Below are 15376 nucleotides of genomic sequence, written 5' to 3' on the forward strand. Positions count from 1 at the left end.
GTAGCAGGCAAATTGTGGAAGGAAACCAGAGCTTGAAGGACAACCAATTCAGTGATGCATTTCCTGTTGTTTTTTAATGTCACCAAACTCCCAGCCTGAACTCAAAAGAAATCCAAATCCTGGATTGGCACACCAGAGTCAAACAGATACAAGTCTTCTCTTTCTGATTAGAGAGTATAAATGGGGCAGTGGTGGGGGGACAGACCATATAGGACTGTGAGAGTGGGAAGATCTGGCCTTTTTCTCTTTTTACCTTCCTCTTCCAGCCCCGCCTATAGGTAAGACTATTTCAGTAATGGCAGCTGTAGGGCATACTTAAATCTCTGAGGAAGGGGAATCCTTTCTGACCAGAGGATCAGTGGTATGAGGAATGTGGTAGAACTGCAAGGGGAAATAGATAAATCCACACTTATGGTCTGAGATTTCAATATTCCTCTTTTAATAACTGACAGAATGAGCAGACATAAAATCAGCAAAGATATAGAAGACTTGAACAACACTATCAATTAACTCAACCAGACTAATATTCATAGAGCCTTCCACCCCCAAAGAGCATAATACACATATTTTAAGTGCACACAGAACATTTAAGATACAAAATTTCCTGGGCCATAAAACAAATCTCAATAAAACGTGATTTAACTCGGAATGTGTGTTCTTTGGCCACAGCAAAATTAAACCAGAAATTAATATGAGGAAGGTATCTGGAAAATTCTCAAATGTTTGAAAACTACATCAACAGACTTCTAAATAACACCTGGGTTAAAGAAGAAACCAAAAGGGGAATTAGGCAGTATTTTGAAATAAATGAAAAGCATTACTCATCAAAGTCTGTGAAATGCAGCTAAGTCAGTACATAGAGGGAAATTTATAGCACTAAAATTCCTGTATTAGAAAAGAAAGTTCCAATATCAGTGATCTTAGCTTCTACCTTAAGAAGCTAGAAAAAGAAGAGAAAATTAAACCCAAAGCAGGCAGAAGTAAGGAAATAATAAAGAGAAAAGAAGAAATTGATAAAATAGAAAACAGGAAAGCAATACAGAAAATGAATGAAAACTGAAACTGATTCTTTAAGATCAATAAAATTGATATATCTCTATCCAGAATGATCAAGACAAGGAGAAAGAATACTCAAATTACCCATATTAGGAATGAGGAGAGGTGACACCACTATAGATTCTATAGATTTAAAAAGGTTACTCAAGAAGAAAGAGTTAATTTGAATAGTCCTATATTTACTAAAGAAATTTAATTTATATTTTAAAACTTTCCCACAATGAAAATTCCAGGCCCAGATGCCTCCCTGGGAAATTCTATCAAACATTTATGAATAAAATAATATCAATTCTATAAAAAATACTACAGGAAATTGAAGAGGGAGAAGTATCTCTCAACTTTCAACTGATTCTATGAGACCAGGATTACCTTGATACAAAAATCAGACAAAGACATCCTAAGACAGGAAAATTAAAGGCCAATATCCCACATGAACACAGATACAAAAATAATTAAAAGTGTCTTAGCAAATCAAATCTATTAACTGTACAAAAGCAGGCCACACAGGCCAGATTTGCTCACCCTGCTTTAGAGCACTACTGCTCAACCATAATGGTCCAAATCAAATAATAAAAATATTTGTACCACACTGGAGAAAACTGATATGGTTTACCACTGGAGGTGACTGACATGAACTTCAGCTACTCCAGACACTACCCCAAGGACTGAGAACTTATTCTAACATCTCCTTTCACACATTACTTGCTTTTATTTGAGTTTAGATCTTTTTTCACTTAATACTTTATGTATTTATCACCAATTCAACCCTAAGCCTTTCATCAATTACTTAAAACTTTTCTAAAGATAATTAAATGCATCAGATTTCTACCAATTTCATTTTCCTGAGAATGGCTCTTCTGGAAGCTTCTAATCGACTCCAATCTGGTCTGTTTGCCCTCCAACCCTGTCTTTTCATTGTATGCTGAAGATTTCTTTACCCTTCTCTTTTGTTAAATTTCCTATTTCCTGTAACCTTTCCCTTTTTTATTTGGCTGACTTTCTCATTTTGATGGATCACATCCTCCAACAGATTTCTAAGAAAGGGTACAAGGTAGGCAAACAAACAAACAAACCAACCAAAAAAACAAACAAAAACCTTACATGTCTTAAAACATCTTAATTTAACTCTTATATCTGATTAATAGTTTCAATGCATATGAAATACAAAGGGGTTGAAATTACTTTCCCTCAGAATTTTGAAGATGATGCTCCATTTCTCATTTAGAATCTAATGCTACCATTAAGAAGTCCAAAGCCAACTGATTCCTGTTACTTTGTTTGACACATTTTTTTCTCTCTCTGAAAGCATGGGAAGATCTTCTGTTTCACCCAGTGATTTGAAATTTCACCATGATGTGTCTTAGTTTGTGTTTATATTCATCCATTGTAATGAGTACTCAGTAAGCCTTTTGAACCAGAAGCTCATGTTCTTTGGTCCAAGAAAGTTTTCTTGAATCATTTTGTTGATGATTTCTTCCTCATTTTCTCTGTTTCTTCTGGGAACTACTGGTGTTTTTTGTTTTTTGGGTTTTTTAAATTAATTTATTTATTTTTGGCTGCGTTGGGTCTTTGTTGCTGCGTGCGGGCTTTCTCTAGTTGTGGTGAGCGGGGACTACTCTTCATTGCAGTGCGTGGGCTTCTCATTGTGGTGGTTTCTCTTGTTGCGGAGAACGGGCTCTAGGCACGCAGGCTTCAGTAGTTGTGGCACACGGGCTCTAGAGTGCAGGCTCAGTAGTTGCGGTGCACAGGCTCAGTTGCCCCGCAGCATGTGGGATCCTCCCAGACCAGGGCTCGAACCCGTGTCTCCTGCACTGGCAGGCAGATTCTTAACCACTGCGCCACCAGGGAAGTCCCAACTACTATTATTTGAATACTGAAATTCCTGGACTGCCCCTGTAAGTTTCTTAATACTCCTCACTTCTTTTCTGTAACCTTTGTTCTTTTACTTGACTTTTTCACAGATTTCTTCAACATTAATTTTCTAAGTACTTCGACAAAGCTTTTTTGATCTCTGCTATCAGAATTTTAATGTCTAAGAGCCTCTTTTAAAAATCAGAATTATTACTCTTTTACAGTAACTCCTTATTTCATGACTGTATTATTTTCTCTTATTTCCCTGAAGTTGTTTATAATGGTTATTTTCCTCTGCAAAAGATCTGTTCTCAGTTGCTCTATCCTGTTTATTTTAATCTCTACCTTTCATATATTACAAGGTTTCCTCAAATATCTAGTAATCCTTGGTCAGCTGCTCATAGTTAGGAGAAAAGGACTAAAAGGTTGATTATTTTCAGTATGGGACTCCTGCCCTCCACTATGCCTGGTGTCTTCTGCTCTAGATAGAGTCTCTATTTTTGCCCTCTCCAAAGAATAAATTTCTGGGCTTTGCCAAAGTGAGGGGTGAAGAGCTGGGCACTTGTCCGGCTGACTGGTTAGCTAATTTTGAGAAGGAGGTCCCAGGAACCAAGGGCTTCTTCAACTGACTTTCAACCAATCCTCCTTTCACTTCCACTTCCACATGCTGCCATTCTTGAGTTTTTTTAGTCTTTTGGAGGGTAAATCAGATTATTTTCTTGATTTTCTCTGCTACTGAGTTTAGCGTCCAGTCTTCAATTATTCATATACTCCCTAGTTTCTAAAATTGTGTTGATTTTGTCTCCTCTCTAATTCCCCTTTACTGATCTTTTAGGACTACTAAAAGATCTACTATTTTTAGGAGAAAAAGTAGAAGTATCTGTTCATCCTATCTCTTTATTCCTGATATTATGGATTCTCATTCATTCCAACTCATTATAGATGGCTTTGTATTTTTATTTCTGTCTTTTGAATAAAAAGATAAAGTAAGTCCCCTACATACGAACGAGTTCTGTTATGAGAGCGCGTTCGTAAGTCCAATTTATTCGGAAGTCCAACACAACTAACACAGTTGGCTATATACTGCTGCTTTTATGCTTGCTTCCGGACATCCTGGGCTTGACATAAAGATACTGTACTACTGTACTCTATACAGTACTGTACAGTAAAGTACACAAAAGCACAACCACTTGAAGAGGATGCACGTACGTGATAATATACGTCAGACGTGAACTAACTTACGTGACTGGACATGCGAACACATGTTCACATCTTTGAAAGTTTGCAACTTGAAGTATTCGTATGTAGGGGACTTACTGTATTACAAATAAAATCTCTAAGAAGGTGAGAAACATGCTTTTACTATCAGTTAACTCTCATAATGATACAGTTCCTGATGACTTCTAATTAAGATCAGTCCTGATGAGTTCTGAGATCAGGCAGCTGTGCTCAGATCACGAAAATCACTGATTTTGCTGTTAAGTTCAGCTTTTGTTACTAAAATTCAATTATACTCATTGATTTGAAAAATATTTCAACTGACATAATTCAGAGGGCACAAGGTAAATTAATAATCTCCCACATCTATATCTGTGACATTAAATAAAATTAAACTTTAATAAAAGTTAGTATAATTATTTTTCTATTAATTTGCACTAATTTCATTTTTAGGGTTATATGATGAGGGCACCCAAGGTGGCTGTTCTCTTGCTCTCTCTACAACCCCTGTTCACCAGTCCCTTCTTCACCTACACCCTACTCACATGATTGACCTTCCCTCTTAATCATAGAGCCTAATCAGTAAATGCCTGGTCTAATCTTCAGATCAGAACATCTCCACCACGATAACTTATCAAAGGGGCAGTGAGGGGTGTGGTTTCCCTGGTAACCGATGAGCCAACCTGACATCAATTCCCCCTATAACTGGTAAACACTTCCACCCATCCCCTCTCCCAGGAGTGAAGACTGCTGCCATATCCTGCCCACTGTCTGCTGCACACAGGACCTTGCTTCAGACATGTAAGATTCTCCTATCCATTAAACCACTGATGTCTCTGTTGCTGACTCTGGGCTCTTTCTTCTGTCTTGAGGCTGGGCAAGTACAGGGCATGCAGGCCTGCGGGGTGTAGCCCAGCAAGGATTTTAAATACATAAGCTCATTTTCTTTCTTTCCCCCGCCACCAAGGTTTATTGAGATATAACTGACATAAAACATTATATAAGTTTAAGGTGTACAATGTGTTGATTTGATATACTTATATATTACAATTCAGTTTTTCTCTTAATTTTTTTTATATCAAAATACATGTAAGGTGAAAAAGTGAAAACTTACATAAATTCCTGACATTTACAATACATGCATATTATTTAAAAATGATTAAAAGTACTAGTGTAAGTTAAAATTTCCAAATCAACCTGCATATATTATTCTTCTTTTTGTTCTGCAACAAACAATTGTATTAAAAATAGTACAACTCTAAAACTTGGGAAGAGCAAAGTTGGAGAAAAAGGGGAAGAGGATTATAGAATAAATGAACCAGGAGCTTTTACAGGATTAAAACATCACACATTTGTATATCTAAGGCTTTATTTTATTTGTAAATACTCTCAAAAAACTAAACTCAGTAATGACTGCTTGAAATTTTGCAATATTTTAATCAGTCTGGGTTCCTAACTCTCATTCTCTTAGAGATGACTTCATTCATCCAACAGTATTCATTCAGTAACTACTATTGTATATACCAGGTACTTATTCTTGGCACTGGAAATACAGTAGTGAACAAAGAAAACCAAAAATCTCTGCAATCATGCAACATTCATTCTAGTTTTGGATAGAGAAAACAAATATAAAGGTGATAAGTACTATAAAGAAAAATGTGGAGGTGCTAGTCCTGCAAATTTAAATGTTCCTTAGGGAAGGCCTATGTGAAAATCCACTGGTAGAGAATACTTTAACCTAGTTTTGAAGTTGTCACTTCAAAAAAACCAGTCAAAAGCCTACGGTAATAAATTTTAAACTGAAAAGGAAAATAAGTAAGAAGATCTTAATTTTAGATAACAATTATAAACAAAACCCATTTCTTCTGAGACAGCTAAGACAACAAATATTGCACTGATGAACTTTCAAAAGCCAGTGTGATGATACTTGCAACAAACGTTACTGCTAAAAATTTACTTTTGGTTATATTCCAAAAGTGATATCCAGACATATACCACAATGCTCCAAAATTACTTAAAACCTTAATATCATTAAAAAAGAGACCATTTTTCATTTTCTTTTATCCTGAATAGATGATTATCATATGGAACTAATTAGATTGTACCATCTGAACTCCTAAATGAGAAATGAGAATATCTAAACTTGACCCAGTGAAAACCCCAGTCCTCAGATTAAGTACTGGAAAGGAATAGCTGGTATCTATTCTTTTTAATTTAATAATAAATTTGAGGAAAATTTACCTTGCCCAGAGCGGCTTTGGCGAGAGTCTACACTTGACTGTCTTCGATCCGGTCCTTCCTCGTTCCCTCCATCTGCATAAAATTAGAGTGATCATAAGCGAATAGATAATGAAATTCATGTAATATCATCCCTGGCGACATCTATATCTTAAAACTACTATATCTATCATTTGTTTTCATTTCTTCTAAGCTCAATCATTAAAATATTTGAGGATTTTTCATACACAAAGCAAAGGTCCTTACCCTTATTTTTGTGGGGATGGTTTACACTCCTCTCTGAAAGTCTAAAGAAAGTGAAGGTGTTCTTTCCCTACCCCCATACATATACACTCTACTTTGCACATATAATAAAGCAATGTTATCTACTCTGAAGTTCATTCACAGAATTTCAATTTAAAAGCCTTGATTTAAAGCAATGTCTAAATTAATTACATCTGTTTATTTAATCTAAAGTATGTCAAATAATCCTTAGGGCTATATATTTTACTCTAATAAAAGTCACATTTACATGTTTTATGAGAGATAATGGGAAAATTACATAATACATGAAAGAGCAATATAAATCAGAATCAGAAAAACTCAGAAATGAGGAGGCAGAAACCAAGAAATAATGAGAAAACAAACAAAAATCATTTCTGTAATGAAGACTAAACTATAAGAAATACAAGAGCAAACAAACACAAAAGATCTTAAAAGAAATAGAAGGTAAGATGGAAGAAAATCTTTAACAAAATTTTTAAAAAGAAGAAATAGATTAAAAAGGATCTGCAAGAAGGGGATAAATACTGGAGATAGGCAAAGAAGATCCAGCATAAGGATAAACATAGGAGTCCCTGAAGAAGAAAACCAAAGTGAGAGAATAGAACAAATACTGAAAAACTATAATTCAAGAAAGCTTTCCAGAGGAAAAAAAGTAGCTATGTGTGTGTAATATATATAGTTATATATGTGTATAAATACATTTATATGTGCACACACATATATATACATCTATATTTGAAACTACATATTTCAAGAGCACCCTGTGTCCTACTTAATCAACTTAGATCAATGTACCAAGACATTTTCTACTAAAACTACTGGACTTTAAAGAAAAGGGGAAAAAAATCCTTTGGGCATTTAGGCAAATACATCAAATGATTAATAAGGGAAAACAACAGAAGAAAATGGAATAATATATTTAAAACACACAAGGAAAGAAAATTTGAACCAAAGGCTTTACAACCAGTAAAACTTACCTTTAAGTATAAAGAATAAAGAAAAACTATTACTAACATGCAAGAACTCAAGGAATATTGTTCCCATGGGCCTCTTCCTAGCTCTACCAGAAAACTACCTTTAGGCAACCAAGTGACTAGAGAGACATTAAATAAGGACAGGTGGTGAGCATTACATATACAACTGACTGTAGAATTAAGACTAAATGAGATGTAGAGAACAAATGTATGGACACCAAGGGGGGAAAGCGGGGGCAGGGGGGATGAATTGGGATATTGGGATTGACATATATACACTAATACGTATAAAATAGTTAACTAACAAGAATCTGCTGTATAAAAAAAATAAAAGTTCAAGACTGAATCAGGAAGAAACAGAAAATATGAACAGACCAATCACAAGTAATGAAATTGAAACTGTGATTAAAAATCTTCCAACAAACAAAAGTCCAGGACCAGATGGCTTCACAGGTGAATTCTATCAAACATTTAGAGAAGAGCTAACACCCATCCTTCTCAAACTCTTCCAAAAAATTGCAGAGGAAGGAACACTCCCAAACTCATTCTATGAGGCCACCATCACCCTGATACCAAAACCAGACAAAGACACTACAAAAAAAGAAAATTACAGACCAATATCACTGATGAATATAGATGCAAAAATCCTCAACAAAATACTAGCAAACAGAATCCAACAACACATTAAAAGGATCATACACCACGATCAAGTGGGATTTATCCCAGGGATGCAAGGATTCTTCAATATATGCAAATCAATTAATGTGATACACCATATTAACAAACTGAAGAATAAAAACCATATGATCATCTCAATAGATGCAGAAAAAGCTTTTGACAAAATTCAACACCCATTTATGATAAAAACTCTCCAGAAAGTGGGCATAGAGGGAACCTACCTCAACATAATAAAGGCCATATATGACAAACCCACAGCAAACATCAGTCTCAATGGTGAAAAACTGAAAGCATTTCCTCTAAGATCAGGAACGAGACAAGGATGTCCACTCTCACCACTATTATTCAACATAGTTCTGGAAGTCCTAGCCACGGCAATCAGAGAAGAAAAAGAAATAAAAGGAATACAAATTGGAAAAGAGGAAGTAAAACTGTCACTGTTTGCGGATGACATGATACTATACATAGAGAATCCTAAAACTGCCACCAGAAAACTGCTAGAGCTAATTAATGAATATGGTAAAGTTGCAGGATACAAAATTAATGCACAGAAATCTCTTGCATTCCTATACACTAATGATGAAAATTCTGAAAGAGAAATTATGGAAACACTCCCATTTACCATTGTAACAAAAAGAATAAAATACCTAGGAATAAACCTACCTAGGGAGACCAAAGACCTGTATGCAGAAAACTATAAGACACTGATGAAAGAAATTAAAGATGATACCAACAGATGGAGAGATATACCATGTTCTTGGATTGGAAGAATCAACATTGTGAAAATGAGTATACTACCCAAAGCAATCTACAGATTCAATGCAATCCCTATCAAATTACCAATGGCATTTTTTACGGAGCTAGAACAAATCATCTTAAAATTTGTATGGAGACACAAAAGACCCCGAATAGCCAATGCAGTCTTGAGGCAAAAAAATGGAGCTGGAGGAATCAGACTCCCTGACTTCAGACTATACTACAAAGCTACAGTAATCAAGACAATATGGTACTGGCACAAAAACAGAAACATAGATCAATGGAACAAGATAGAAAGCCCAGAGATTAACCCACGCACCTATGGTCAACTAATCTATGACAAAGGAGGCAAAGATATACAATGGAGAAAAGACAGTCTCTTCAATAAGTGGTGCTGGGAAAACCGGACAGCTACATGTAAAAGAATGAAATTAGAATACTCCCTAACACCATACACAAAAATAAACTCAAAATGGATTAGAGACCTAAATATAAGACTGGACACTATAAAACTCTTAGAGGAAAACATAGGAAGAACACTCTTTGACATAAATCACAGCAAGATCTTTTTTGATCCACCTCCTAGAGTAATGGAAATAAAAACAAAAATAAACAAGTGGGACCTAATGAAACTTCAAAGCTTTTGCACAGCAAAGGAAACCATAAACAAGACGAAAAGACAACCCTCAGAATGGGAGAAAATATTTGCAAATGAATCAACGGACAAAGGATTAATCTCCAAAATATATAAACAGCTCATTCAGCTCAATATCAAAGAAACAAACACCCCAATCCAAAAATGGGCAGAAGACCTAAATAGACATTTCTCCAAAGAAGACATACAGACGGCCACGAAGCACATGAAAAGCTGCTCAACATCACTAATTATTAGAGAAATGCAAATCAAAACTACAATGAAGTATCACCTCACTCCTGTTAGAATGGGCATCATCAGAAAATCTACAAACAACAAATGCTGGAGAGGGTGTGGAGAAAAGGGAACCCTTTTGCACTGTTGGTGGGAATGTAAATTGATACAGCCACTATGGAGAACAATATGGAGGTTCCTTAAAAAACTAAAAATAGAATTACCATATGACCCAGCAATCCCACTACTGGGCATATACCCAGAGAAAACCGTAATTCAAAAAGACACATGCACCCGAATGTTCATTGCAGCACTATTTACAATAGCCAGGTCATGGAAGCAACCTAAATGCCCATCAACAGATGAATGGATAAAGAAGTTGTGGTACATATATACAATGGAATATTACTCAGCCATAAAAAGGAACGAAATTGAGTCATTTGTTGAGTCGTGGATGGATCTAGAGACTGTCATACAGAGTGAAGTAAGTCAGAAAGAGAAAAACAAATATCATATATTAATGCATGTATGTGGAACCTAGAAAAATGGTACAGATGAGCCAGTTTGCAGGGCAGAAGTTGAGACACAGATGTAGAGAATGGACATATGGACACCAAGGGGGGAAAACTGCGGTGAGGTGGGGATGGTGGTGTGCTGAATTGGGCGATTGGGATTGACATGTATACACTGATGTGTATAAAATTGATGCCTAATAAGAACCTGCAGTATAAAAAAACAAACAAAACAACTAATACTAAACTTTCATTGGGTTATGGAAATATGTATGGAAATATGTTAATATAAATGTTTCAGACATTACATGAAAAAAAAAAAAAAGACTAAGTTTTAAATGGAGAGATTATAATATGTAATGGCTATAAGATCTGACAATGAAGATACAGTACAGCCAAAACAAACGAAGAAAGAATAAACAAAAAGTAACTGATTTCAGAAATCAAAACTGGTAATTGTAATGTTGTGAGACCACTGTATTTAAAAAGCAGGATAAAGCAAATGAATAATTATGGGATACTCTAATGGTATCATCTTGAGAACCAGAATTTTCAGTGTGGAAGAAAGGAACTATAGATATAAGACTATAGAAGAAGTTAAGTAAAAACTCTTTAGTATTGAATCTATATTGGAAACATCAGTACAGTCTTATAAGTCACATGTATGTCCTAGCTCTGTTCACTTAAAACACCTAACATCTTGACTAATCAAGTAGTACTAACCACTCCTAGGGCCCAGACTGTTATCCTCCAATGCCATTCTCGTTAAAAGAAATCAGAACTTCTTAAAGAACCAGCTGGTTTAGCAAAGGAAAAGTACTAGATGAACTTGGAACACCCTGACATATGCAACAGTAAAGAAGCTATTAAAGACAATGTAAAATTGAGGTCATGTCAAAAAAGACTCAGTGAAGAAGCTCATCAACATGCAAGAACTCAGGGAATACTGTCCCATGGATCTCTTCCTAGCTCTACCAGAGAACTAACTAACTAAATGTACAATTGACTATAGATGATAATGATTTTAAAAAAAAAACAAACAAACAACAAACAAACCACAGCGCTACCACACTAACTGGTCACCTTCTGAGGTTGAGAGGGGCCCAGTTCATTATCCTGAAAACTGTGGAAATGAAAGAATTAGCAATTCATCCTACATTTCCTATATAAACTGTACTAGTAGCCAAAAAGTATATAAGAGAGCTCTCTCTATAAAATTATTCCAAATAAATGGGAAACAAAAGATAAAATATCACCATTTCACAAATTGCAATTAATTAATATCTCTGCAGCCATTGAACATCAATGGCTAGTAACATAAAAAAAGAGAAAAAACTGGACATTATATGCCTCCTAATGATAGGAACACAACTACAGTTTTGCCAAAGCAATCAAACCTGAGTCTAGTCAAACCTCTGAAACTAGCTGTCAGTTTCCAGGAAAAACAAAGAACAGAAGAAAATGCTGAATTGTTCCTGAGTGTATAATCAACAAAAATACTGATTGTGGGAAATTCTACATGTCAAACAATCCAGGTCTCTCAACAGGTAAAGAAAAAAAATAAAGTATTATGAGGTCCTAAATTATTGTGAAACAAAAATTCATTTTATGAAAAGATAAAACTATACAAGAAATCTGTGGCATCTTATATCAGGGATCGGGATATGTAAATACAGTCCTAGTCAATTTCCCTTCCTACTGATCATCTAATTTTTTAAAGCAAATTTCTTTCTTCTCTTTTACTTGGGAATAAATTACAATGAGCAACACTTGTATTCAGGCCTGTCTTAAATTTTCATTTTCCACATGCATAAAATTACATACATGCATCACATTCTCTGTTTTAACATCAAAACATGCCCCTGAAGTACGTAAGAAGTAATATGAATAAAATACAGACATTTCCCCTCACCAGGATGTCTTTCTAAATAATAAAAGGAGAATAAGAAATAAAAAAACAAGGCTTCAAACAGCATTAAATTTGCACGATCTGCAGTATGTCAGCGTATCAATAAAACAACCTACAGGACAACTACAGACAAGAAATGGTTTAAGACAGTTTTGAGTCAGCCAGCCAACGGCAAGACAAAAAGTCACCAATTTTGATACCATCATAATCTAAAATGTTTTAATTGCCTGAATTTAAAAAATTAAATCAGAAATACATTGCAGTTAATTTGAGCAAATCACTCCTCTACGACTGAAATCTTAACCATGTCTTACTCCAGTGGAGGTTAGTCATAAGACTTGAGATTAACTCTCAGGTAAAAGTAAACAGCTAAAGATTTTTTTAAAATAATAAACTCACCATTGACCCAAGATGGTACAGAAAAAAAGTTGAAGCTCTTTAAAAGTGTCTTGTGGTATGCTATGCAATCAATGACTCCATTATCCAAAACAGCAAGACTGCAATGATGTACAGTACTTTACATATTTTTGCTTTCCTTAAAACACAATTCCTTCAGTACAGATAAGACCTCCCACACATAATACATACAACTACATTTATGGACAAAACAGAAGACCTTCAGTCATCAAGCAAGTCAAGTTACTTGCATAAGACTCATTACCTCACCCTGAAGTGCAGAAGGGAGAACAGGGCTGTGTCTGTGAAGTTAGAATTTACTCATCAAGCTTGAGTTAAAGACTTTCTTCAAATATACTTATTGAGCTTTACAAAGGAAATCCCACTGATGTAACAGGTACAAAATTCAAAAAGAAAAGACCTGACTGTCCAATTTAAGTGCTAGCTTTTAAAATTAGAGCTTAGGTTTCCTAGATTTGTTCTCATCAGAGAACATTTGTTTTTTTATCAGCATGCTAAATTAAATCCAGCAAATAATATAAAACAATACACCTTTAATAGACTTCCTCGTCCCATTATTTAAAAGGGGAAAATGTCATAGGAATATTTACTTCATAGTGTGAACAGCTTTCAACTCAGGTTATAAATACACTAAAATAGTCTAAGTAAAAAAAATACCAACCACATAGGGATATTCCGTATTTAGTGTTTTCCTATGAAGAAATTTAAGTTAGAGAAAGGCTTATAAGAAAGTGCCCAAGTCCAAGACAAATGTTTTCTTTCCTGCAAGTAGAAGATACTTCAAATGATTATTCTTCTCAGTCCAGGATCAAAATATTACAGTTGAAAAATAAACAACTTAAGTGACCTTGAATTCGGTAGCCCCAGCCCATCTTTAGTATTCGCAGTTAAATAATGTGCCAGAATAAATATTAGATTTTATGAAGTTGACTGTCTTCAATCCTCCTTTAGAAGTATAAATATATGACCTTAATAGAAGGGGTGGGAACTATTAAAACTATATACATATAATCTATTATACATATAGATTAAAGTTTTACTATTCAGGTTTGAACTCTGGTCTCTTTTACTATTCAGGTATGAATCTGCAAGAACTGTATACACTTACTGCCAACAAGGGGAGACATGAATTGGAGGACATATATGGAATGTAATGAAAATGCAAAAGTAGGGACCAGGAACATAAGCTAGATTTATTTATCAGCCAAGGTCCACTTATGAAGAGGTACATACAGAAGATGTTCCTTGGCTACATAAGCACGATGATAACCAGAAAAGATGAAAAGCAGCTCATCTGTTTGGTGTAGAAAAGAGAAAAGAACTACAATTTGTTCAGTATCTATTCTCTGCTGGCTATGGGGTCAGTAAGGTCTTTACAACATTATCTCATTTAATACTACTAATAATTCAATGAAACAAGTACTATGCCCATTTTTTAAAATAAATTTATTTATTTTGTTTATTTATTTTTGGCTGTGTTGGGTCTTCGTTGCTGCGCGCAGGCTTTCTCTAGTTGCGGCGAGCGGGGGCTACTCTTCGTTGCAGTGTGTGGGTTTCTCATTGTGGTGGCTTCTCTCGTTGCGGAGCACGGGCTCTAGGCACGTGGGCTCAGTAGTTGTGGCTCACGGGCTCTAGAGCACAGGCTCAGTAGTTGTGGCGCACGGGCTTAGTTGCTCCACGGCATATGGGATCTTCCCAGACCAGGGATCGAACCCATGTCCCCTGCCTTGGCAGGCGGATTCTCAACCACTGTGCCACCAGGGAAGCCCTATGCCCATTTTAAATGTAAGACACATTCAGAGAAGAAAAGTGACTTTCCCAAAATTACACTGCTAGTAAGTAGCAATCCTAAAATTTAAAGTGTCTGGTTTCAAAAATCTGTCTTCATTTCCAGACCCTCCACTGTCTTTTACTATAACAAACAAATCATTAAGATGGTGGTGGTGGCAGTGGTTTGGAACTGAAGTGAACAGAAGAGGACAGAAGTAGAGACCAATTAAGAGGCTACTGAAAAAACACGAAAAGGATAAACACCTGGACTAAGTGAGTAGTAGAGGTGGTGAGAAGAGGTCAGATTCTGGATATATTCTGAAGGAACAGTGGAGAGAATCTGCTGTCAGAAGAGAAAGATACAGAAAGAAGTCAGGGGTAATTCTGCTATTTGGGGCCCAAACAATGGATCTGCAATTTACTGAGATAGGAAAGACTGTGAGAGAATAGGCTTGGGGATGAGAAGAGTATGTGGAGCTCAGTTTTGGACATACTAAGTTTGAGATGCCTATTAGACAAATAAGCAGAGATGGACACATACATATGCCATCATTACATAAATCACATTTAAAGTGTATGACATTCCCACAAACTGGAGAGGGACAAAATGGTTCTAGTGACAAAATTATCTCTATCAGAGAGAAAAACTCTTCAGTGGGATTTTTTCACATCCTCCCATTCACTGCTCTGAGGAGTTGCCTTGCAAATGTCCCTTATTACTCAGCTCAGTCACACCCTAGGACAGCTCTAGCCCTCATTACTCATTTGTAATAATAATAATACCTTGCATTTAATGTGCTGCTTATCATATATATGATATGTCATATAACATTTATGATATATTTATTTACATTTAATTATAATT

General features: G+C 35.5%; 1 protein-coding gene across 16 annotated transcripts in view; it reads right to left on the reverse strand.

The window, feature by feature from the left end:
• TANC2 (tetratricopeptide repeat, ankyrin repeat and coiled-coil containing 2) overlaps positions 1–15376 on the reverse strand; it is a gene marked incomplete at its 3' end in the record, with an annotated part of 361692 nt that overhangs the window by 258603 nt on the left and 87713 nt on the right. For all 16 annotated transcript variants that reach the window (XM_082443054.1, XM_082443053.1, XM_082443067.1 and 13 more), the window contains one exon: positions 6367–6438. In XM_082443054.1, coding sequence (XP_082299180.1) covers positions 6367–6438 — 72 coding nt within the window. The remainder of the gene's footprint in view (positions 1–6366; positions 6439–15376) is intronic.

Source organism: Balaenoptera physalus (genome assembly GCF_965194825.1).
Source record: "Balaenoptera physalus genome assembly, chromosome: 20".
Lineage (NCBI taxonomy): Eukaryota > Metazoa > Chordata > Mammalia > Artiodactyla > Balaenopteridae > Balaenoptera > Balaenoptera physalus.